This window comes from Rattus norvegicus, chromosome 11 (assembly GCF_021556685.1).
Source record: "Rattus norvegicus strain SHRSP/BbbUtx chromosome 11, alternate assembly SHRSP_T2T, whole genome shotgun sequence".
NCBI classification, from domain to species: Eukaryota; Metazoa; Chordata; class Mammalia; order Rodentia; family Muridae; genus Rattus; species Rattus norvegicus.
Window position 1 is genome coordinate 81019300 of NC_141544.1, and position 23113 is coordinate 81042412.

At 46.4% G+C, this 23113-nt stretch overlaps 1 protein-coding gene across 40 annotated transcripts in view; it reads right to left on the reverse strand.

Moving 5' to 3' along the window:
• Slc12a8 (solute carrier family 12, member 8) overlaps positions 1-18890 on the reverse strand; it is a 150639-nt gene extending 131749 nt beyond the window's left edge. For 18 of the 40 annotated variants that reach the window (XM_087575624.1, XM_087575601.1, XM_087575597.1 and 15 more), the window contains exons 1-2: positions 18723-18890; positions 18038-18129 (exon numbers count right to left, since the gene is read on the reverse strand). In XM_087575624.1, the coding sequence (XP_087431750.1) occupies positions 18038-18085 (48 nt within the window). In that variant the 5' untranslated portion in view covers positions 18086-18129; positions 18723-18890. 40 annotated transcript variants of the gene reach the window in all.
• Between the last annotated feature and the right edge of the window lie 4223 nt (positions 18891-23113).

Genomic DNA, 23113 nt, shown 5'->3' on the forward strand with positions numbered 1-23113 from the left:
TAACTAAGACAGACTGTAATGTGGAGCCCTGAGATGAAATAAACTGTCTCCTCCCCCAAATTCTTTCAGTCATAGTGTTTTATCACAGCGACAGAAACCTAAGGCAAGCCTTTGCTAAAATGACTAAGGGCTTGTGGTATATTTGAACAATGCAACAAAGTCAGTTGCCACTCATACTGGGAATTGCTTTTGCACAGGCTGAATAAATTAATCTAATTTTGGGCATCAGCATAGTCCCTGATACCCTGAAACCATGTGGCAATGATTAAGGGTCCTCAGCCGAACAGGAGAGAGGAAGGTCTTAACTGAGTCCAGTGTAGCGTCTGCAAGCAGGCGAGCACATGTGGCTGGAGCAGGCTTTGGAAGCTGCTTTTGGTCAACTGTGTTGAGTCCTCACCTGGGCCCAGAAGGCAAGAGAGCCTGGCGTTTCTGCCTTCACCTGAGTCTGGCTTCCTTACTGCCACCCTCACAGGCGTGTTAATCACTCAAGGAGTGTGTCCACTCTAACCCATGCTCTTCCAAGATTGAAGGCACAGAAGTAACTAATTATCCCAAATGTCTAGCCACCTTGAATTCCAGCAACAGTAGCTCTTCTCTGGGCACCAGATGAAGGGAATTATCTGTAGTTCTGAGCATACACCCTGGAGTTTAAGTGATTGCCTTAGAACCAGACAGCTCCCCTCAGCCAGTACCAACAATGAGGACTTTTTTAGATCATCCTGCAGAACCAGGACACACTCTGCTCAATCATGCTCTCACTTCGTGCTCTCTCTGCCCCCGAGTCTTTCTCTGTTTAAACCTAAAAGTCATATCAGCGTTCCCAAAGATGGCCTTGGGGTCATTAGACACCGAGATCCTTGTCTCTCAAGTGTAGCCAACAGATCAATTCACTTCTGCTTCTCATCGATGTCTCTTTAACCTGTGCCTCAGGAATGGGTGACTAAGACTCATGTTGCTGGAACCTGAACTTTTGCCCCCCCAAAACTCTAGTTTTATTATTTATAAATGCAAAGAGAAAGCAGGAAAAAAAAAACAAGAAACGGGAGAAAAATCTAAGACCCTGAGTCATGGGGCCTGGTTCCGTGATGACTGACAGCAGACACACCAGTGACCTCAGACAAAGCGAGAATACACTGCTTAAAACAAAAGAGCCCAAAGGTCGTTCCTTCTCCCTACCCCACACTAACAGACCAAGCAAGGACCTCCAAGTGAGTCCTGCTCACTAGAGGCAGAAATAGCCAGGGGAGGGCTGAGGGAGAAAGGACAGGGGAGGAGAGGGGGGGAAGGATGGGGAGGAGAGAGGGGAGGAAGGGCAGGGAAGGAGGGAGGGCAGGGGAGGGATGGGGAAAGAGAGTTTGGATATTGAGAGGTCAGGATATAGGTCAGGGAGGAGGAACTAGCTGGAGTGTTTCACAGCACCAGGGTGACTACTGTCTGCAAAGATTTGTTACACATAATCAAAGAGAGGAGCTTAAAGGTTTCCAGCACAAAAATAAAAAAATAATTGGTGTTTGACATGAATGTGCTAATCACCCCTATATAATCATCCATTGTGTATTTAAATAGTATTGCACTATACCTCATATATATGAACATGTTTTATTATTAATTAAAATTTTTTAAGTTTGGGGCCAGCCGTTAACAGTGTTTGCTGCACAAACCTGATGGCCTGGGTTTGGTACCTGGATCCACAATTAAAGGAGAAACTTGTTTCCTGAAAGTTGTCTTTTGACCTTCATGTGTAGCATGGCATGTTCTCTCTCTGTCTCAGTCTCTGTCTCTCTGTCTCACTCTGTCCATCTGTCTTTCACACATACACAAACATAATACAATTTAATTTTGAAAGCTAGAAGAGAGAAGGGAAAAGGAAGAAGGGAGGAAGGAAGGGAGGAGGGAGGAGGGAGGGGTGGGGGAGGGAGGAGGAGAAGGCCTCAAGAAACAACTAGGGAGTCAATTAGACTGGCGACGCACAAGGCCCTATGAGACTCTGGTCAGCCCTGACTGCCGGTTCTCAGCTCTGCTGACGTCTGTTTATTCATTACTAATTCTTCTTTCACAAGCCACAAACGCAGAAGCTCCTCAAAGTCAATGACCGACGGAGCTCAGAGCAAGGACTCGGCCACCTGAGATTGTCCTTGAACTGCAGTACCAAGGGACAGGCTGGTGAACCCAAGAGTGTTTACTAGGATCCCAGTAATTCTCAAGATAAAGGACCACAGCCCTACTTCCTGTCTCTGCTTGTGTCAGCCTCCTGTCAGGATCTGTCATGGGTCTGTCATTATTATTTAGAGACAGTAATAGCAGTCACCATCAGCAATGGAAAGAGTTAATAGTCTGCTTCCGGGGTTGGGGATTTAGCTCAGTGGTAGAGCACTTGCCTAGCAAATGCAAGGCCCTGGGTTCGGTCCCCAGCTCTGAAAAAAAAAAAAAAAAGGAAAAAAAAATAGTCTGCTTCCAAATCGGTGTTCTGCTTTAGTCTTCATAGCCTTGGGAGATGGAGCCCTGGGAGACAGGCCGGATAGTGCCTAAAGTTAATACCTGGCTGCCCTAACTCTTCCAGCTGGGGTGCCAGTGGGTGCCCAGACTGTGGGATGTGAACGTTACCATATACTATACTTGCTTAAAGGCAACCGTGTCCTTGCCTTCCCTAAATTTAGGTCCTAATGCTCTGGGCCTAACCTCATCCATCTGGTCTACCCTGTGAATGCTTGTGTGACTGTGATTTCCAGTCTGAAGGTTGTGGAAAACCTCTTGACCTCACACTCTAGCACATCAGCCTGAAGAATGTTTTATGTCTATTGTAGGTCCAAACCTCAGGACACTTTTTACCCTGAGAAAGGAAGCAGAATAGCTATAAAATGGCTGAGTGACTGAGCCAGGACTGTGTGTTTCAGGATGTTGGTGTCAGGAACCTTCCACTTTTTTATTTTTTTAACAAAGTGATCAAAGACTATCACTAAGTCTTCCCTCATTTTGTTCACCCGAGTGTGGGCAGGAACTGCCTGGCTTTGACCACAGCTTTAATTCCAGTGTTCTTAGAGAGAAAGATCCCTTAAAAGCAAAGATAGACAAACAGCAAAAGAGAGAGAGAGATAATAGAATAGAGACCCTTACAATAAAATTTAAGTGTCACAGAGCCCCCAGGTGACTTTCCAGACCCTGTGGAAGTGGTACACGGCCTCCCAGGCACCCCACAGAAGCACCAGCATCAGTACCTAGTTTTGCTTTTGTCTCTGTCACACACACACACACATGCACACACACACACACACACACACATGCACACAATACCATTCCATCTTGTCAGAGTTACTATTCAGGAGGGTGTGGTTCAGACCCATCAACCAGCACTGTGGCTACCAGCTCAGATATGAGGGGCACGGCAGCCATCTGCATTAGAAGCAGACCCTCAGAGGGAAAGTGCAATTGTCAGCTCTCAGTTCCCCAGTGACTCCTCCTCTTGCCGGGAGAAGGAGGGACAGGATAAGAAATGAGGCTAGGATGAGAAGTGCCAATGCTAAGCCAGTTCCGGGCTGTTTTCAAAGTGTCAGGGGCTGCTCTGATCCCAGCTGCTGGTAACTGCCTTTAGAACACAGTTGTCCTTAGCTTAGACCATCAATTCCCAAAAATAACAGAATTTCACTCAGTGGTTCACACAGACATGCAGGCTGAGGAAAGGGAAGTAGCAAAGGGCGATGGGCCTCACGCAGGGTCCGCTGGAAAGCAGGGATGCTGGCTGAGCGGAGCGAACACAGTAAGGAGCGAGCCTGCCACTCTGGTTTGTTTTTCTGTTGCTGTTGGTTATCCTGACCAGAGCCATCCAGGGAAGAAAGGGTGTATCTCAGCTCATAGGTTACAGTAGGTTACATCGCCAGGCAGGAACTGAAGCAAAGGTCATGGAGGAAGGCTGCCTTCTGGCTTGTTTTCTCTGGCTTACTCAACTACCTTTCATTTACAACCCAGACCCAACTGCCTAGAGATGACACCCACCCACAGTGGGCTGGGCCCTCCTGCACCAACTAGGAATTAAGAAAATGCCACCTTACAGACAACACAGACACAGGCCTACGTGATTTGGGCAACTTTTCACTTGGACATCCCTCTTCCCAGGTGACTCTGCTCTGTACCCAATGCTGAGATAGCCATGGCTTCCAGTTCTGAGAGAGCAGTATTTCTCGGTGAGACAGACTGTCCCAACGTAAACATGGATGCGCTCCCCTTCTTGCACCAACAAGCTGAGCTGAGTAGGACGCTGTTCTGCCAGAGGAAGCTACAAGGACGCAGGCCCAAGGCCCTTTGGCTCCTACAGCCACTGAGTCAGACTTCATTTTAGAGAACCTGGCTTAAGTTTGAACTCAGGGGAAGTAATGCTGGTTCCTAGCATTAGTTTCCAAGTTGCCCCTCAACAAAACCTGAGCCTAGCTCCAGTCTCTAGGTTAATCCCCAACAAGACCAGCATCTCTGGTTATTATCCCAACAGATCTGCACCCCCAGGTGCAGGCCCGCTCTCTCCCTAAGGACCACCAATGCAGAGGGAATCAGAAATTAAATTTATGATATGACTCTCAGCACCAGCTAATTACGTTAAAGGCCACAGTAGCATTGCAACCAATTGCTTACTTACTCCCTCCACCACCACCCCCCACTTGCTGCTTACTATAAAGTCTTGTCCCTATAGATAGGCAGTGAGCTGACCCCCACCCTCACCCCAACTAGCTCGAATAGAAAAGACCCTGCTGTGAGTTGCATCAGATCAGTTCCTGTCTGTTTGGGGGAGGGGGATCATTAACACCTCCCTGGCACTACACTACCTGACAAGGCTTAATGATCACACCTGAAACCGAGCTAACACCTTGTCTCTTCAGGCAACTGGGGGAAAAGATAAAGGTCAGAGGTGGACTGAAGCAGGGCCTGTCTTTTACCATGTCCCCAGAGTCCTCCTACAGAGACAGAGTGAATCTCCATGGGTTATGTCTTGTGCATAGGAACCTGCAGGACTTTTTTGCAGGTTCTCATGTTTTCCAGGAGCTGACTACTTAATTGGCCATCAGAGAATACACCCAAGCTGCTGCTGACCCACGATGTAGTGGGCTGGTTGGAGTGCTTAAGTCTTTTACCCTGGAGCTGAACGCATCATGGCTAGATCACAGCTATAACAGTCAGCTGGGCACCAGGGTGATGTGACCAAGGATTTAGGAACCAGAACCCACCTGGGGTACCTAGAGGAAGTTCTCAAATGCACCATGGGGACTGTGCAAAGTTCAGCTCTCTGAGATGACCATTGTGAAAGCTTTGCAGAAGTGATGTTCAACACGGGTGGCCTAAACATGGATAAGGGTTCCGTCAACCACACTGATAGTGGATATGCAACCCCATCTGCAGGAGAGGATCAAGAATCTAACCAGAACAGTCTAAGTCTGATCTTTCTGGAGTGGGACAAGAATACTTGACAAAAACAACTTGAGGGAAGAGGGATTTATTTTGGCTTACGGTTTCAGTGGGCTCAGGCCAAGTTTTCTGGGCCCCTGTGCTTGAACAGAGCTTTGTAGTAGCTGGCATGCATAGTGGAAGGAAGTTGCCCACATCGTGGCTGACCAGTGAAACCAGAAATACAGGAAGAGGTCAGTACAGGAGATATAGTCCCACAAGGCTCCACCGCCTACTTTTCTCAATCTCTCAGTATTGCCATTATATGATGGGTCTACAAAAGTGGTTTAAAATCTTATATTTGATGAGTTGAGAATACATGTGATTGTTTCAGGAGACGTCTTCACAGACAAACCCAGAGACAGACTTTACTAATCTAGACATTGCTCAATACAAGCAAATCGGTAATCAAAACCAAACATCTTAGGACTAATAAGATGGCTCACTAGATAATGCCACATGGTGGCCTATGACATTATTCCTCTGACCTCCACATTGTACATACATACACCCTCACACACATTCTCTCCCCTCTCCCCCCGCCCCAAACAAACATCTCAGGTTCCAACTAAGAAAAAAGAAGAGAAAGACATCCCAGTAGCAAAGGCCATGCCGAAGACACAGGTCTTCATTTCTAGATACCATTCTTAACTTAAGGAACTAAGGTTCTTCAAAGAGAAAAAAAAAAGAGTAAAGAATCAATGCACCAGAAAGTAAGGAAATGCTCAAGAGAGAAGGAATTGGGGATTGGGGTGAAGAGAGACAAGGGAATGTTAAAGGGACACAGGAGCTGGATTGAAGGGACTCCCACTAGCCATGTGTGGCACAGTGTGATTATCAAATATGAAAAATGCTAGTAATTAAATAGACTAACAGCAGAAGAATAAAAGTTTGGATCCAGGGCTAGGTAAGTGTGAGGATCTGAGTTCGAGTCCCCCAGAACCAATGAAGAGCTGGTGGCAGCAGAGTTCTGTAATCCATGTGCTCCCGCAGTGAGATGGGAGGCAGAGAATTCTGAAACTGTCAAGGGCCCCCACCTGGGCACACAGTGGTAACTCTGTCTCAGACAATGTGGAAGGCCATGACAGACACACGAGGTTGTTCTCTGACCTTCACATGTGAACCATGACATGCACATAGCCACATTCACACACGTGAACATGAACACATATGCAAAGATAAAAGAAATCTGAAGGCTGGAGAGATGCTCAACAGTTAAGAGCCTTGTGGCATCTGCAGTGGACCAAGGTTCAATTCTCAGCATCCACAGGACGAGCATCAGTGCTTGAAACTGTAGTTCCACGGGGCTCGATGCCCTCTTCTGGCCTCTGCAGGCACTGCACACACTTAGTGTACATGAGTACAAGCATGTGCACACACGTGCATGCGCACACACATACACACACACACACACACATGCTCACACTCACACTCAAACATAAATAAAAATAAAAATTTACAAATTAAAAGTGAAAGAAACAACTATACAGCTATAAACAAATAAATAACTTGAAATAAACAAGAAAAAGCCCCCCCCCCTTCTTACTTTTGGTCAGTCTTATTATATAACCCAGGCTGACCTTGAACTTGTGACCCTCCTTCTTCAGCCTCCAGAATGCTATGCTGGAATTAGATAGCTCCCTTCCCCCTGCCTTTGTTTGTTTGTTTTGTTGTTTTATCAGACAGGATTTCTCTGTGTAGCCCTGGTTGTCCTGAAACTCACTCTTTAGACTATGTTGGCCTTGAACTCAGAGATCTGCCTGCTTCTGCCTCCCAAGTACTTGGAATTAAAGGCGTATGCCACTACCTTTTACATTTTACCCTTACTTACACTGAAAAACAAACTAAGGTATGGGGAAGGAATTATGGAATTAGAAAATTACCATCTGCACCCAATCACAGGAAGTACTCATTCCACAGGATCCACAGACTGCCAGCTATCGGCAGGGCTAACGTTGAGGTTCTCAGAGCAGCCCTAACGACTGGTTGGTTAATCATGAGATTCCACCCGATGTAACAGTCACACCACCATGTGGGACCTCCTGCTGCAATGCCTGGAGAACACACCTACCTCACAGGCTTCCTGTCAGTATGAATAACTCACAGACCTAGCCTGAGGGACCAGGTCCCAAACTGTGGGACATTCTACAAAACAATGAGGGATGTATTTAAAAACCATTTAGTTCAGTCAGACATGGACTCATGCCTGTAATCCTGGCACTTGGGAGGCCAAAGCAGGAGGACTGTTGTTAGTTTTGAGTACACAGTGAGTTCTGAGGGGTCAGTGGGGGGTGGGGGGTTAGAGAGTAAAAACTTGTTTCCAAAAAAGAAAAAAATATCAAGACCTGAAGGAACAGAAGTCTTGTATTGAATCTTGCATCAGGACTGGGGGGTGGTGGTTATAGGATAATTAGGAGGGTGGAATAATTAGTGGGGGAGAGGTATGGGATAATAATTAGTGGGGTAACTGGTAACATTTACATATGAACTGTGGATTAGGAAATAGGATATATCATTGTCACATTTTCTGACCTCAGTAAATTTATTATTTACCAAGAATATTTTAAAAAAGAAAATTACTTTTTAAAGATTTATTTTTACGTGTTTGTGTGAAGGCCTGCACGTGTGTATGTGTGTGCAGATGCCCAAGGAGACCAGAAGAGGACATTGGACCCCATGGAACTGAAAGTTACAGACAGTTGTGAGCTTCTTTTTTTTTTTTTTTTTTTTTTTTTTTTTGGAGCTGGGGACCGAACCCAGGGCCTTGCGCTTCCTAGGCAAGTGCTCTACCACTGAGCTAAATCCCCAACCCCCCAGTTGTGAGCTTCTTGATGTGGGTGTTGGAACTCAAACATGGGTCCTTCCCAAGAGCAGCAAGAGTTCTTGAATGTTGACTTGTCTCTCCGGCTCCAAGAAAAAGAAAATTCTTATTCTCAAGGAATATACATATATACATATACACACAGACACAGACGCACACATGAAGGAGAGAGAGGGCAATCATAAGCACAAGAGAAACCCAATAATAAAGACAAACTGTGACAAGCAGTGCATTGAAGCTTTGAGGGCTTTTGTTGGGGGTGGTGTGTGCGTGTGTGTGCACGTACACTATCAAATTGTTCTACAAACATGATCATTTAAATTTTATCAAAATAAAGTTTAAACATAAGGTTTCACAGTATTAGACATAGTTAATACTACCAAACTGGTCAGTACCCGCACAGCTGGCTCACAATCACCTATAACTCCAGCTCCAGGAGAACCCACTTTTCGCCTCTCCAGGCACCTCTACATACATTCTCACATAAGCTGTGCAACGCATATACACCATAACTAAAAACTGTAAATAAATTCTTTTAAAGATTTATTTATTTTATGTGTATGAGTACACTGTGGCTGTCTTCAGACACACCAGAAGAGGGCATCGGATCCCATGTGGTTGCTAGGAATTGAGCTCAAGACTTTTTGGAAGAGCAGCCAGCGCTCCCAACCACTTAACCATCTCTTCAGCCCGTAAATAAAATATCTTAGTAATGGTTATGATGGTAACTTTGAGGTTACATATTACTTAACACAATGAAATATTGGAGAATAAATACGTTCAGTAAATGAGGATTCTCAGACACTGACTTAAAGTAAAAAGTGTCCTCCTCTGTCTCACCCCACTTCCTGCCACCTGAATGGTCAGCCAGATGACCTGAATTTGATTGACAGAATGAGAGAACTGACTCCTGAAACTTGTCCTCTAACCGCCACACGCACATAGTGACTCCTGTGTACGCACACCCCAAGTAGCTCTAAAAAGCAATTATTGAAGAAGACATCAGGGACTCGGGGGGCGGCCTCGCTACCAATAAAGCCCTTGTCGTATGTCACAGTGCTTAACTTCAGCTATCAACTTTAACACAGCCAGAATTATCTGAGGGTCTCTCTTCTGTGAGCTGCCTAGATCCGACTAAGCTGTGAATGCCTGTGAGGTCAAAGGGCTCATCCCATGATGGGGTAGGTGCCTTCCCAAAGCAGGTGAGGCTGCGTAAGAAGGGCATCCTGAGCAAACCAGTAAGCAGTGCCCCTGGCTGGCTTCAAGTTCCTGCCTTGGACTCCTGCCCTAGCTTCCTCTGATGATGAACTGTACCCTGTAAGCTATTTCCATCCCAAGTTTATTTTGGTCATGGTGTTTTCATAGCAATAGAAAACCAAACCAGGACACTATGCAGGGACCCTAGTTCAGACCCCAGCAACCACCTAAAAGCCAGGCATACCGGCCTGCATCTGTAACTTTAGCACTGACAGAGAGACCCCAAGCTTGCTGCCATTGAGTCTAACTGAACTGGTGAGCTCTAGGTACAGGGAGAGACTGTCTCAAACTTTAAGACAGAAAACAAAAACTAGAGTCGCCTGACATTGACCTCTGGCCTCTGTGCGCACACACAAACACACATCTGCTGAAGGCCACAGAGAATCGAGAGCATGTGCTTATATGTGTTAATATCCACCAATATTAACCATGTTAGGAACTTGAGATGGTAAGTACTTATTTAACTTAACCGCAAACTTATTTCTGAGTAAGACAAATGGCTTTAGTGAAAGAACAACTATTTTGCAACGCAAAATTATTTTCTATTATGAAAAGAAGGACGTCATTTATAAATCTTAATATTTAGCTTGAGGGCAAACCTGGCCTATATATGTGTGTGTGTGTGTGTGTGTGTGTGTGTGTGTGTGTGTGTGTACCTTGGATTCAATCTGCTGTAAAATGTCTATTACAAGAGGAGAAAAAGAAACAAAAACCTACCGTTTTTATGTCAGAAAAGGAAAGAGTGATTTGTTCTATCTGATCCATGGGTGGAAAACATGGATCACTCAAAAGACAAGAGAAGTCCCCAGAGAAAAAAGAGAAAAGGTCCAAGAAAACGAGGCTGCAACATATGCCGCGGGTTCACTCATGTAGAGTGAATGAATACAAAGGAAATTAAGACTTCCTTAATTTCTTTCTTTTTTTTTTTTTTGGTTCTTTTTTTCGGAGCTGGGGACCGAACCCAGGGCCTTGTGCTTCCTAGGCAAGCGCTCTACCACTGAGCTAAATCCCCAGCCCCGACTTCCTTAATTTCTAGCAAAGGTACAAGGCTGTCGACCATTTTCCCTCAGATGAGTCCAGGGCTTCTCAGTTGACCACATGTGTACAACCTCACCACATTAAACGTTGTTCGCCATTTAAAACTTCCAGAACCAAAGCGTTTAAAGAAGAAAGCGCTCCTTCCAGTTACAGAAAACACAGGGCTGTCGCAATCCTCAACGTTGGCGAGACAGCTGGCAGCAGTGCAGGGAGGAAGGCAGGGAGCAACAAGTAAGCTGATAGTAAATTAATAACCCAGAAACCGAGATATCAGTATTTTATTTACAGTGATAATGATAACCAGCAGAGGAAATAGAAACCATTAAGTATTTGAGGTGGCTGGCGCCTGGACGGGCAGGGGAGTAAAGGGAGATTTTGTCTGGGTGCCCCGGTGCACACTTGAGGGCGTCTTCCTGCACACATGAAGTGTTTCAATGATGACGAGACTCCATTTTTATTTAAAGAAAAAAGTTGCTACGTATTAAAAACGCCTTAAATAGATGAGGGCTTTTTGGTGTGGTTTTGCTGAGCTGACGTAAGAGATCTGATTATAGCACTCAGTGGATGGAGTCACGGAGCAATGCTCTCCTTCCGAATCACATTTTAAATGCATTGCATGAGGTCCTTTGTAAGGTGACTGCCTGCTCCCACGATTGCTGTGCCTTTAAAACGAACCGCGATTTGCTACTGCTTTCTATTATCCATTGACCAATAACCACATAAAATTAAAATATCTCAAATGAGCCACGACATTGTTTTCTTTTAGTTAAGAACTCTGTAAATAGGGGAAGTCGTGTTAGAGCAAGGACAGAATTATTTCCGGCTTAGGGAAGGGTGCTAGGCCTCCATGGCTCTTGGTCATTCAGTAAGCACTGAGCACCTGTACAACCAGTGATGTTTCATAGAAATGAGAAGGTTTTTAAAATTCCACTATTCCCTGATCCTTTTTTTTTTTTTTTTTTTGACTGTGGGAATGAAAAGCACTCACCAAAATAAGGAAAACATATATAAGTCCTGCTGTGGTTGGGATGTCTAACACCCCCATATTCCACATCCAGACTTTTGGTTCCCAGGTATTAAAATGACCTGGACCCTTAAGTAGTGAGTGTTACCCAGAGATCTTGAACTCATTAGGGAGGAGCACACCCTCTATGGGAGGGCATTTCCAGGAGGAAGACCTTCCCCCAGTGTAGGGAGCACCTTCCACTGTCAGCCTGGATGGAGAGGACTGAGGAAGAAGACACAGGGCCGTTTGCTTTCCGGCCTCTGTCTCTTGCGGGTGAGTGTACCTATCCTGTTGTGACTCCCAGCATGCTTAGCGGCCATCAGAAGAGTGTGGACTGAAGATCAACGGCTCTCCAGAAACCCTTTCGGATAGCGGTTCGCTATGGATTGAAACCCCTTTGGGGATGCATATCAGATGCCCTGCGTATCAGATAGTTACACTATGATTCATAACGGTAGCGAAATTACAGTTCTGAAGTAGCAACGGAATTATTTTATGGTTGGCGTCAACACACCATGAGGAACCGTATTAAAGGGCTGCAGCATTGGGAAGGTTTAGAACCACTGCTCCAGGCTTTTAGCACTAGATTAGAACGACTGAGACATGTGGCACCTACCAGGTTCTCAGACTCTAATGCTGGACTACCCAGCAGGTACCACGTAAGCCAGTTCTATAAATTCTCACCTGCAATCCATCCAATCCATAAACTATTACTCCTAAGACCCTATCTCTGTCTGTCTCTCGCTGTCTGTCTCTCTGTGTATGTGTCCTTCTCCCCCACCTCTTCCCCCTCTCTCCTTCTTTCTCGCCCTCCCCTGACCCTTCTTGCTCAAAATGCATCTCTCTCTACTTTACATGGTCTCCCCACTACGATAATCAACAAATTTAGCAGAACTAAGCTGATGCAGGCTTTGAACCTATTAAGTAAACCCTTCCCCTTTATAAGTTACTTATATATGTTTCCTCCTAGCGACATGCTGCTGACTAATATGGGTTCTTTCTCCTGAGAGTCGGTAACACTGTCACTGTCCCCTTAGAAGTGCATTGTAGGCTGCCTGGGCGTTGCCTCTAAAGACTGTGTAGAACAATCCTATATCACCGTCACCACCACGCTGCACCATCTGAATAAGGCCTTAAAGCTCGAGGAGAGAAAAATGTTTTAAAAATTGATGTGTAATAGATTTAACATCCTTGACAAACTATGGATGAGCAAATGAAGATATTTAGCTGAATTATACTGAGATATGAGGTTTGTTCAGCATAATTCACATTGGTCTGTGAACATACAGCTATAGTGTTTAAACTATTACCTATCCGGAAGTGTTAGGTCTCAGGAACCTGAGACGAATGGCTAACTTATGTGCCTATTAGCTTATTGAAACAGATACAAAACAGTTCTTCCTCAGTACCCGTTGCTCCTCCCAGCTCTCCCAGCATGCCTCAGTACCCGTTACTCCTCCCAGCTCTCCCAGCATCCCTCAGTACCTGTGGCTCCTCCCAGCGCTTCTCATCCTACCCTCTACCCTAAACCTCTCCCTCCCGGGGACTGGGTTTCTGCTTCCGGTCTCCCCTCCCCCAGCCCGATCCCTATATAGCTCAGCCATATCCCTCTATGCTTGTCTCTTGGTCTCTTGGCCCAGGGGACTTCTATTGGTCGGTGGCTCCTCTCCCCCTCCTCCTCTCTCATTTCTCATGGTCCGGTTTAGTTGAGCAGCTATGTTCAGCCTGGACTCTTCCCTCTGCCCGATATCCTCCTTACATCGACAATAAAAATCTTCTCCACGCTTGAGGAGTCATGTCCTCCTCATTTCATTTTTCCGTTCATTAAAAGCTACATATTTAAGGGAGTCAGACCATAGTCTAAGTACCACCCAGCGGCACCTCAGTCAGATGACAAGAATGCATCCTTAATATTGAAACGTCTCTTTGCAAACTCCAATCTATCATATCTGACAGAGACAGCAATTTTCTTTCTCCGCTTCTGGCCATGGATGAGATGTAGCCAAGGGCAATGCAAACGTTTGAAGTAACACAAGTCATCCACTCACACATAGGCATAGACCCAATCCTACTGGCTATCTGAGAGAGCAAAAGCAGACAGGAAAACGTCTTTCATAAGGCGACCTACCAATTCTCAGTCTAAACCTGCGGCCACTAACTCCTGAACACCAGGCCAGTATTTCTTTGAACCTAAATCATTCCCGGACCAATTACTAGGAAACTAGAGACCAATTCTGGAATCCAGAGTCCAGAAAAATTCTTCAGATCAGCACATTCCAAACTGTTCACTCTACCCTGCCTTCTTGTTCCTGCAGAACCCCCAGCAAAAGCCTTGGTCTTAGATTCCTCTCACTCTTGTCTTTGGCCGCCTGACTAAACCCAGTGCATTGCCCCGTGGACTGGCACAGCCTTATTTTTGAGGACTCAGAAATGAGAGTAAAGTCTTTTGTTGTTGTTGTTGTTGTTGGGTTTTTTTGTTTTGTTTTGTTTTGTTTTGTTTTGTTTGTTTTTTTGTTTTTTTTTGTTTTTTGTTTAGAATGCTGTTACTTGGAGACTAGATCATCCCTAACTGCCTTACAAAGTCATTAACTGTTTCTGCCTAGCTCTGCCACTCCTTGTCATGTGTTTTGGGGAAATTCGACATCTCTGGGCTTGTTCCCTGACATGCTGAGCAAGGGGCCAGGCCATAGAATCTCTGAGGACCCACGTCTCCTGATAAGTTTGGGTTGATTTGCCTCTTGTGCTGGCTAGTTTTTATGTCAACTTGACACAAGTAGAGTCATCTGAGAGGAGGAAATCGCAGGTGAGGCAATGCCTCCATAAGATCAGGCAGTAAGCAAGCCTCCGGAATAATCAGTGATTGATGGCGGAAGGCCCATCCCACTGAGGGCGGGGCCATCTCTGGGCTGGTGGTCCTGGGTTCTCTAAGAAAGCAAGCTGAGCAAGCCATGAGGAACAAGCCAGTAAGCAGCACTCCTCCATGGCCTCTGCATCAGCTCCTGACTCCAGGTTCCTGCCCTGCTTGAGTTCTTGCCCTGACTGCCTTAGATGATGATGAACTGTGAAATAGAATTATAACCAAAATAAACCCTTTTCTACCCAAATTGCTTTTGGTTATGGTATTTCATCAAAACAACAGTAATCCTGACTAAGACATCTCCCTTACTTACACTTCCTTCTAGCTGACCACTGTGCTCAAATGGGAGCAGACTTTCTTTCTATGACTGATGAAGCTAATTTAGGTGGAACCGAGGAGACAGCTAGAAGCCAGGCATTGCTGGGCAATCAATATAGGCGACAAGGGGCAAGGGCCAAAGTGTCCTCAGGCTGGGGACCTGACCCAGGCACGATCAGACACTGGGAAGCACTTCCTCCGGGTGTCATTCTGGATGTGACATTCCTGTCTTTGTCCTTCTATTGCCTGGCCTTGCTGTGCTAAATCATGCATTCATTTGCCAGCTGGTCCTTCTGATTATGTATAATATGGCTGCCCGGGACTAAGTGTGGCCTCCCTACCTTCACAAACGTTACTGAATGCTTACTATGAACCAAGTCCCGTATGATAATTTACAAGAATTGTCTCCTTTATTTTTCTCATTCCTCTAGAGTAGGCTCCGTCATTATAGCCATTTCATAGGTGAGGAAATAGAGGCTCCGTGAAGTAAGAAAATTACCCAGACTCACCAAATGCAGAGTCAGCACTAAAGCCCAGTCTGTACATGTAACTTTGACCACCAGAGTGTTAACCCTTAGATCTACAAGCCCTGGTCAGTGAGTTCATTTCACACACATACACACACACACACACACACACACACACACACACACACACACACACTCCCACCCAAGAATCCAGTCTCTACCTAACTCACAGCTACAGGCTGCTTCCCACTCATGGTGCTCAAGAGACAGGTCAAGACAGAAGGGTTTTGTACAACACTCCATAGCCTGTCTTCCTACTGGATTCTGTCTACTTAATCCCATTTGACATACTTGCGCCAAAGCTCTTCCTAGAATTTCCTACCACCATGGCTGGGGTAAAGGTTACAAAAGGGTTCAAGATTTTACTGCAGTCCAGCCACTCTAGAGTTCAACTTCAAAAACATTAGCTACCTCACTACTCTGACTCCCATGGAGAGCCTCAATTTACTGTCCGCTCCCCTCTGAATCCCCCAAAGGCCCTCGTCTTACCATCTGGATGGATTCTGCATATATGTGGAGCAGAAGGCATATACCAGAAAAGGAGAAATGTTGGCCCTTCACACCAGACATGCCTACACTCGAAGACCTCCAGTCCTTGTCAATCATACCAAAGTAATTGTATGAATTCCAGAGTGTAAAGATAGCATATATTAAGTGTTTAGAGTAAGAAAACGCTCACTACCTGGTGGCTACCATAATTTTCCACCTATCCCATCTAGGATGTGTTTCCCGGATTTACCACACGATCCATTTCTACTAACACTTCAAGACCTGAGGCGAATGGTTGTTTATCCAATCCCAGACATACAAGCAGCACGGTTATACCCCATCGCCTGTATCAAGTATTGGGGATGCTTCTGAACATCCCCAACCTCTGGGAAAGAAGACAGAATGACCACGCTACGCTCTCCAGATTCTCCAGGCAGAATCGAGTAGGAAAGACCCAGGTACAATGGGAAACATATCTCAGAAGATCTGAGGGCCAGGACAGAAAGTTTAAACTGGACACTGATGTAAGAGAAGCTACTTAAAGACTCTCAGCCTCAAGAAGTCAAATGCGGAGTCTGGAGAGATGGCTCAGCGGTTAGAGCACTGACTGCTCTTCCAGAGGTCCTGAGTTCAATTCCCAGCAGCCACATGGTGGCTCACAACCATCTGTAATGAGATCTGTTGCCTTCTTCTGGTGTGTCTGAAGACAGCTACAGTGTGCTCACATATATAAAATAAATAAGTAAATCTTTTTTTAAAAAAGAAGTCAAATGCACAGGTCAGTGCTACAGAAGGAACTATGTAGGAGAAAGATGTTAGGAGGATATGAACATCCCAGGCAAGAAATGGTACCCTAGACAATGTGGAGAGAGGAAGAAAGGGGGATGGGGGTGGAAGAGGTAAGTTCTTGCAGACGTTTGGTTCCTGTACCTTCTTCCAGCAACTCACAGGATCTGTAACTCCAGCTCCTGGGAGTAACTTCCTCCCCTAGCCTCCACCAGCACTGCACGCATGTGCACAGATGCAAACACAGACACAGCATATACATATAATTTAAACAATAAGCTTTGTTAAGAGTGATGGATCTCCGTGTTTCTGTAATGTGGCACACAGTTTAAGAGTGGGCATTCTCCTGAGGAACTTAAAAGGATTGTCTCGGCACTACAGTTGCCTGGTATTTCTTCATCTGGTCAGCCAACTGACATTCACCCATTGTCCACTTAAAAAAGAAAGAAAGAAACTCTCTGAGGGTCCCCAAGTCTTTGGGTCCCACAGCAAGAACACGGCCACAAGCTTTCTTGCCCGAGAATCGATAGTTCTAGCCAAGAGTAATTTTCTTTTTCTTTTTCTTTTTTCTTTTCTTTCTTTCTTTCTTTTCTTTTTTTTTTTTTTTTTTTTTTTTTGAGCCAGGACATCACACAGAGCAAGTGCTGCACCCCTAAGGTACACCCCAGCCTGTGATGAAGTAAGTATGTTTGAGGATCAAGTCTAAGGTCCCAGTCATTCATTTCTAAGCAGCCTGACCATTCCTGGGGCTAAGTGTGAGGATTTACAATAAGTGCCAAGGTCAGAGAAATAAACTCTGCCCCTGAGGAAGGAGACAGAGTGGTGTATCTTACTGAGCAAGCATCTACTGCCTGCCAGTCTTCGGGAAGCATTCCTTCACGGACATCCGGGCACACATGAAAGGGGGGTTAACATGTAGCTTGGATTCCCTACCACCTCCTGACTTTCAGTTCTGCACCCAGAGCTTGAGATATGAAATATATATATAGGCAAGGACTTAAAAACAAAATCATCCCAGAAACAACAGAATCTGTTTCAGTAGATGAGCTTTTCTAGACATAAACGTACCTTCTGGGGGCTGGGGATTTAGCTCAGTGGTAGAGCGCTTACCTAGGAAGCGCAAGGCCCTGGGCTCGGTCCCCAGCTCCGAAAAAAAGAACAAAAAAAAAAAAAAAAACAAAAAAACAAAACAAAAAAAAAAAACGTACCTTCTGACTGGTCTGATTTGTTATTAAAAGGAGCTCATATCATCTGAGTCTCGGCCTCCCGAATCTGAGTTATTCCCATGATGGGGGGTGGGGGGTGAGGCAGAGGACCGAGCACATCACAGCTAATGCCAAAGGAGGCTTTCTGCCCACGGCTAACCGTTGTCCAAGGTATGATATCAATGCCTAAGTAAACCTGAGATAACTGCTTTGAAATTACTGCACTGCCACGGACACCCCACTACTCACACCTGTCTGTCCTGCTGGCCTCTGCCAGCTCCATCGCCATCCCTGGACCAGTCTTACCTGCTGGGCTGCCTCGTGGAAAAGTTCCTGTGGAGACCTCTGGGCCATTCTTCAGGAAGTGAGGTTCTGATACTCTAGATGGGGAGACCACTCTGGAAAGCAAACATCACTCTGTCAGGCCAGGCCCTCCGTCCCTTGCTGCTTCTTGTCTGTCCAGCTTCCTCTGCACTAAGTAAGGCCGTGGGTGAAGTACGAACCTTATTGGCCCCATCTGGGGGCTCCTCCCCACTGGCCTCCAGTACCCCATTCATGGTTCAGAGCCCACTTCATCTCCTGTTGTCCTGAGGCCATGGGAACCCGTACAGTTCACTCCCTACTCCCTGAACTCCTGAAATATTGGGGAATGGTCTATGCTGACTGACCAGCTTCCCTGCATTTCTTTCCCAGTGCCTTGGGAAGGAACCCTTGACTCAGAGCAAGGGGACTGGGGTCTCACTGTAACCCGAATCTGGTGGTGATTGCAAGCAGAGTCAGAGGATTGGGGGCTGTCTTGAGAGGCCCCTGGACCCTAGCCAGAATAGGGCAGGCAAGAAAAGTACAGTTCTGGCCCACCAGAGGAGTTGATCTGGCTTTCCTGAGGCCAGGGACCTTGCCCTGTGACATTTGGAAGAAAGGGAGGGAGAGAGAAGGGCTGAGGCAACCGACCGTGCACCCCATCCTGCCGGGGAGAAAAGATTCTAGAGACCTGAGCGAACGTGGGACCAGGAACGGACAGGTTACCCTAAGAAGATCTGGGGGCTGCGGGATGAGGTTCTGGGCACCAGGGTCAGGTCCTCCGGACCCTGGCCATTCTTCCCCTCCGCGGAGCAGTACCCGGACCTTCACCTGCACCTCCCCGGGCTCCGGAGGCCACGCCCGCCCCACCCCGTCCCGCCACGTGGCCGCGCTCCGGGTCACCTGCCCTGAGTCTCCCGCCCCACGTCGGGACCGAGCATCTGGACTTGAGACCCAGGCCCTGAGCACCACCTGTCCTGAAGGGCGGTGGTTCAGCCGGGTGACACGGAACTGGCAGGGAATGGAGCTTCTAGAGACAAGAAAGCGCCCCGGGCATGCTGAGAGGCAGGAGGGTGACCCTCACTACTCAGCAGGGGTACGGGAGCGTCTTTCTTAGGGGAGAAATCAGGTTTCCAGGGGCTCGGGTTGCAGGGCCAGGGGTGGGAATTAATATACAGGGAGATTAAATTATCTCCATTTTCAATCTGGCATAGTTCCTAAACCTTAAATAACTTGCCAGGCTTCCATGTGGGCTTCTGAGAAACAGGAGGGCAGCTGGGAGTACTTCCCACGCCCACAAGCCTTTGTGTGAAATCCCTAAAAATAGAAGCTGTTCTTTTAAAACAAAAGGGAAGGCGAAGCCCGGGAACACTGGTGGCGCCCTATCCTCTCTTTGCTACTCCAGGGAAGCTGTTCCTGCGAAGGTGCCTTACATAAAGTTTGCTGTCTGGGCCATTTTCACTGTACAGTTTCAGTGTGGTTAATCTCGCTCACGGAATTAGTTCCTCAAGGATCCAACACTATGTCCAAAACGTTTTTCATCACCTCGTACAGAAAATGCACACTCCGCCGCCCCTTCCCGTTGTGCCCTCAACCACTGTCTGTCCTTCTGTCTACTCGGGATATAAGCTAGCCTCTATATGGAATAGTACAGTATTTACCGTTTTGTGCCTGGCTTGTCTCACTTGAGCACTACGCCCCCAAAGTCTTTTTTATGTTGTTTCATCAGGGTTTGCGGCGAGCAAATTGGGTTTCATTCATTTATGGGGCTTTGTTTTCAGTTTTGGCTTTACAGTGCTGGTAGTGGAACTCAGGGCTTTGTTTGTGCTGGACTGTTCTACCACTGAGTTACATCCTCAGCTTTCAGAGGGGTCTTAATAGCCCATCTCTGAAGAAGCAAACCCCTCATTTCCACCAGAATGCTTCTCGGATTAGCTGTCTTTGAGAAGAGGATGGACAGACTGAAGAATGGCACACTGCTAAGATCTACACCACGGACATCTCATCACCTACATGGCCGAGAAAGTCTTCTTTCTTTGTTCGTCACTTTTTGGGTGACTTTTGACACTTTTTTTTACCTTGCTGTTAACTGGGTTCCCATTTGCTGTCAACCTCTAGGGAGCCTACCCCTAAGCGTCAGCCAGAACTGTGAGAAATCCACATGCAAACCCATGTCAGCCTGAGTTCAAGGCAGGAGAAAAGGAGAAGTACCCCTCTTTGTTACGTTGCTTCCTGCAATAAACTCTTTTTTCTAAATAAACAAAAAAAGAGCTTCCTTCAAAGGCTGTTTTTTAAACCTTGGAATAAATGTGTCCATGCCTCGTTTTTCATTTTAAGGCTAGAGAAACTCAAGTCGTTTGCAAAGAAAAAGTATGCCCTGCCACATTAATTTATAGCCTTAAACACGACAACAAAATACTCTAATCCTTGAAAGCATGAAAACCTAAAGTCCATTGGCGGAAGATGGATTAATTTAGGACAGAGCCATACGAGGACAGCTGGCCCTTTAAGTCAGGTGGTTTGCCGTGTACTGACACGAATCTCTGCCCATCACACAATGAGTGCGAAAGGCAAGTCGAAGGACACAGGAGTGGTGCGCTGTAACCCATATGTCTGCATAGGTATCCTGTGCACACAAAACACACTCAGTCTATTGTGTTTCTCTCTAGAGAGAGGAACCGGGATAGTAAAATAGTGGGTACATCTAGAGTCATATTGGCTCTTTTTTTCTTACAACAAGTACTTGTTACTTTAGAATCTGAAGGAGGAAAGGGATTAAGAAGTTAAAAAGACAGATGGTGTGGGTCCAATCAGACTTTCCCAAGATGGCTGCACCTAATGCATTCCATCGTGTCTGATTTTTGAAAAATAGGAAATGAGATTCCCTCAGGAGATGGGACTTTGTTCCCATTCACCAGAGTGGGCTTTTGCAAGTCCTCCTGACAGAAGAAATAACACTGGCTTCACAAGCTAAGCAATAAAGGCAGCAGGTGTCCTGGCTGTCAGACGGCTCACACTTGAGATTCCGATGCTCTACTGTAGTATGTAGTATGTAGTATGTAGTATGTAGTATGTAGTATGCATGTAGTATGTGGATGCTCCTGCGACAGCTAGTGTTGACCAACTGTGAGCGAAACAGGCCTTCAATCGACTCCTGCCTGCGGCCGAGGAGTCCTGGGCACTGTAGAGCAAGCTGTTCTCACTGGGCAAGCTCCGAATTGCTGACTCACAGAGTGGATTAAAGATGGCGACTGCTTTAAACAAAAAATCAGTTTGAGAGCCGTTTCTTACACAGCAATAGACATCAGATACACGAAGAATCCAACCAGGATGAAAGTAGCCTCTCCCCGCTCCCTGTAGTCCTTATCCATCTGTTGTTTGGATTCACTGTTATTGCAGCCCACAGTTATGTGAGAATATAACGTGGCTATTAAACTCTTCTTCTTCAGCTGAGTAAGAACTCAGGCTCCAGGGCTGGACCCTGTGGCGAGGCTGTGGCTCTGTGCACTTGGCCAGGCTGCAGTGCACACAGAAGCTCCTTCATGTCCTTCCTCCCAGACGACGGTGTGAAGGCTGGCAAAGAAACCACGCCTTAGAACCGAGGTTCTCGAACAAGGGGTTGATACTGCCACAAGGGTGGTCTAAGGCCACCAGAAAACACAGGTATCTACATTATGATTTATAACAGCAGCAAAATTACAGTTATGAAATAGTTATGGCTGGGAGTCACCACCACATGAGGATCTGCATTAAAGGGTCGCAGCATTAGGAAGGCTGAGAACCACTGTCTTAGAAGATGACCTCTTTTGTCAGAAAGTCTGAAGCTGGGGACAGGATCAGGGCTTGGATAGAGTGAAGCAGAACAGACATATGAAAGCAGACTGAAGACGTTAAACAGTGAGGTCGGCATGTATGTGCACAGCATGGACTCTAGACCAAAGGCCGGGTGCTTCAAGAATGGACTGACATGGGTTTCGCAGCCCATCTGCACTTCACAATCATCTAGGGGTAGGTTCTGAAAAAACCCCACCTGGAAACCTGCCCTAAGGACTCTGACCTCATTACTTGACTCGTCTGAGGTGGGGCTGGACACACTGATGCTTTCTTTAAGGCCCTCCGTTGCTGGTGGACAGCCATCTATAGCAGTTGTGGAATTTCTAGTACTACAGTATTTGTCTTTATTCAAAATGCTACTTCATCTAATTAAAAAGGTTTATTATCTTTAACCTTACATAGCTTTGTGTCTATACGCGTGTATGTGCACATAAGTAAAGGCCACGGAGGCCAGAGGTATAGGATGCCTGGAACTATAGTTACAGAGTTGCAAAACCCCTGATAGGAACTGAACTCAGGTCCTTTGGAGGAACAGCAAAAGCTCTTAACCAACGAGTCACCTCTCCAGTCCTCTAATCAAAATGTTAATAGCAAGAAAGAGTGTAAGCATTGCCCCTGATGCTACAAGGTAAATATGCTAGGTCATTGAAATATATTTTTCAAGGCATGCCTATTCTAAAGTTAAAAATTTTGTTTTATGCTTACTCTTTTACATTTGTGCATGTGCGTGCATGTGTGTGAGCATGCATGCTCACACAAGTACCCTTGAGGGTGCCGAATGCCCTAGAGTTACAGGTGGTTGTGGACACCTGACACAGGTGCTGGGAACCAAACTGGGGTTCTCCACAGGGCAGTATTATGTCCACTGTTAAACGCTGAGCCGCCTCTCCAGGGCCACATTTGTTGTTTGAAACAGGATCTTACTCCGTACAGTCCAGGCTGACCTAGAACTCAGTACGTAGCCTAGGCTGGCCTCAAAACTCTCAGCAATTCTCCTGCCTCAGTTGGGGATTACAGGTGCGCGTTGCTCAGCTTGGCTCCTTTCTGGATTTTGAATTGAATGTCAAAGTCCTAGGTAAACGGGGGTGGGGTGGGGTGGGGAGTGGGGGAACTGTTAGAAGCACTGCTGGGAATTCCTGAAAGTGGGACGGAGGAGCTCCCAGGTCTCAGAGGAGTAGAGGCGTGACCTCAGGGAGAACAGAACCCTCCTTGCCTCCCTGGGTGGGGTGAGTAAGAGGGCAGGGCCCC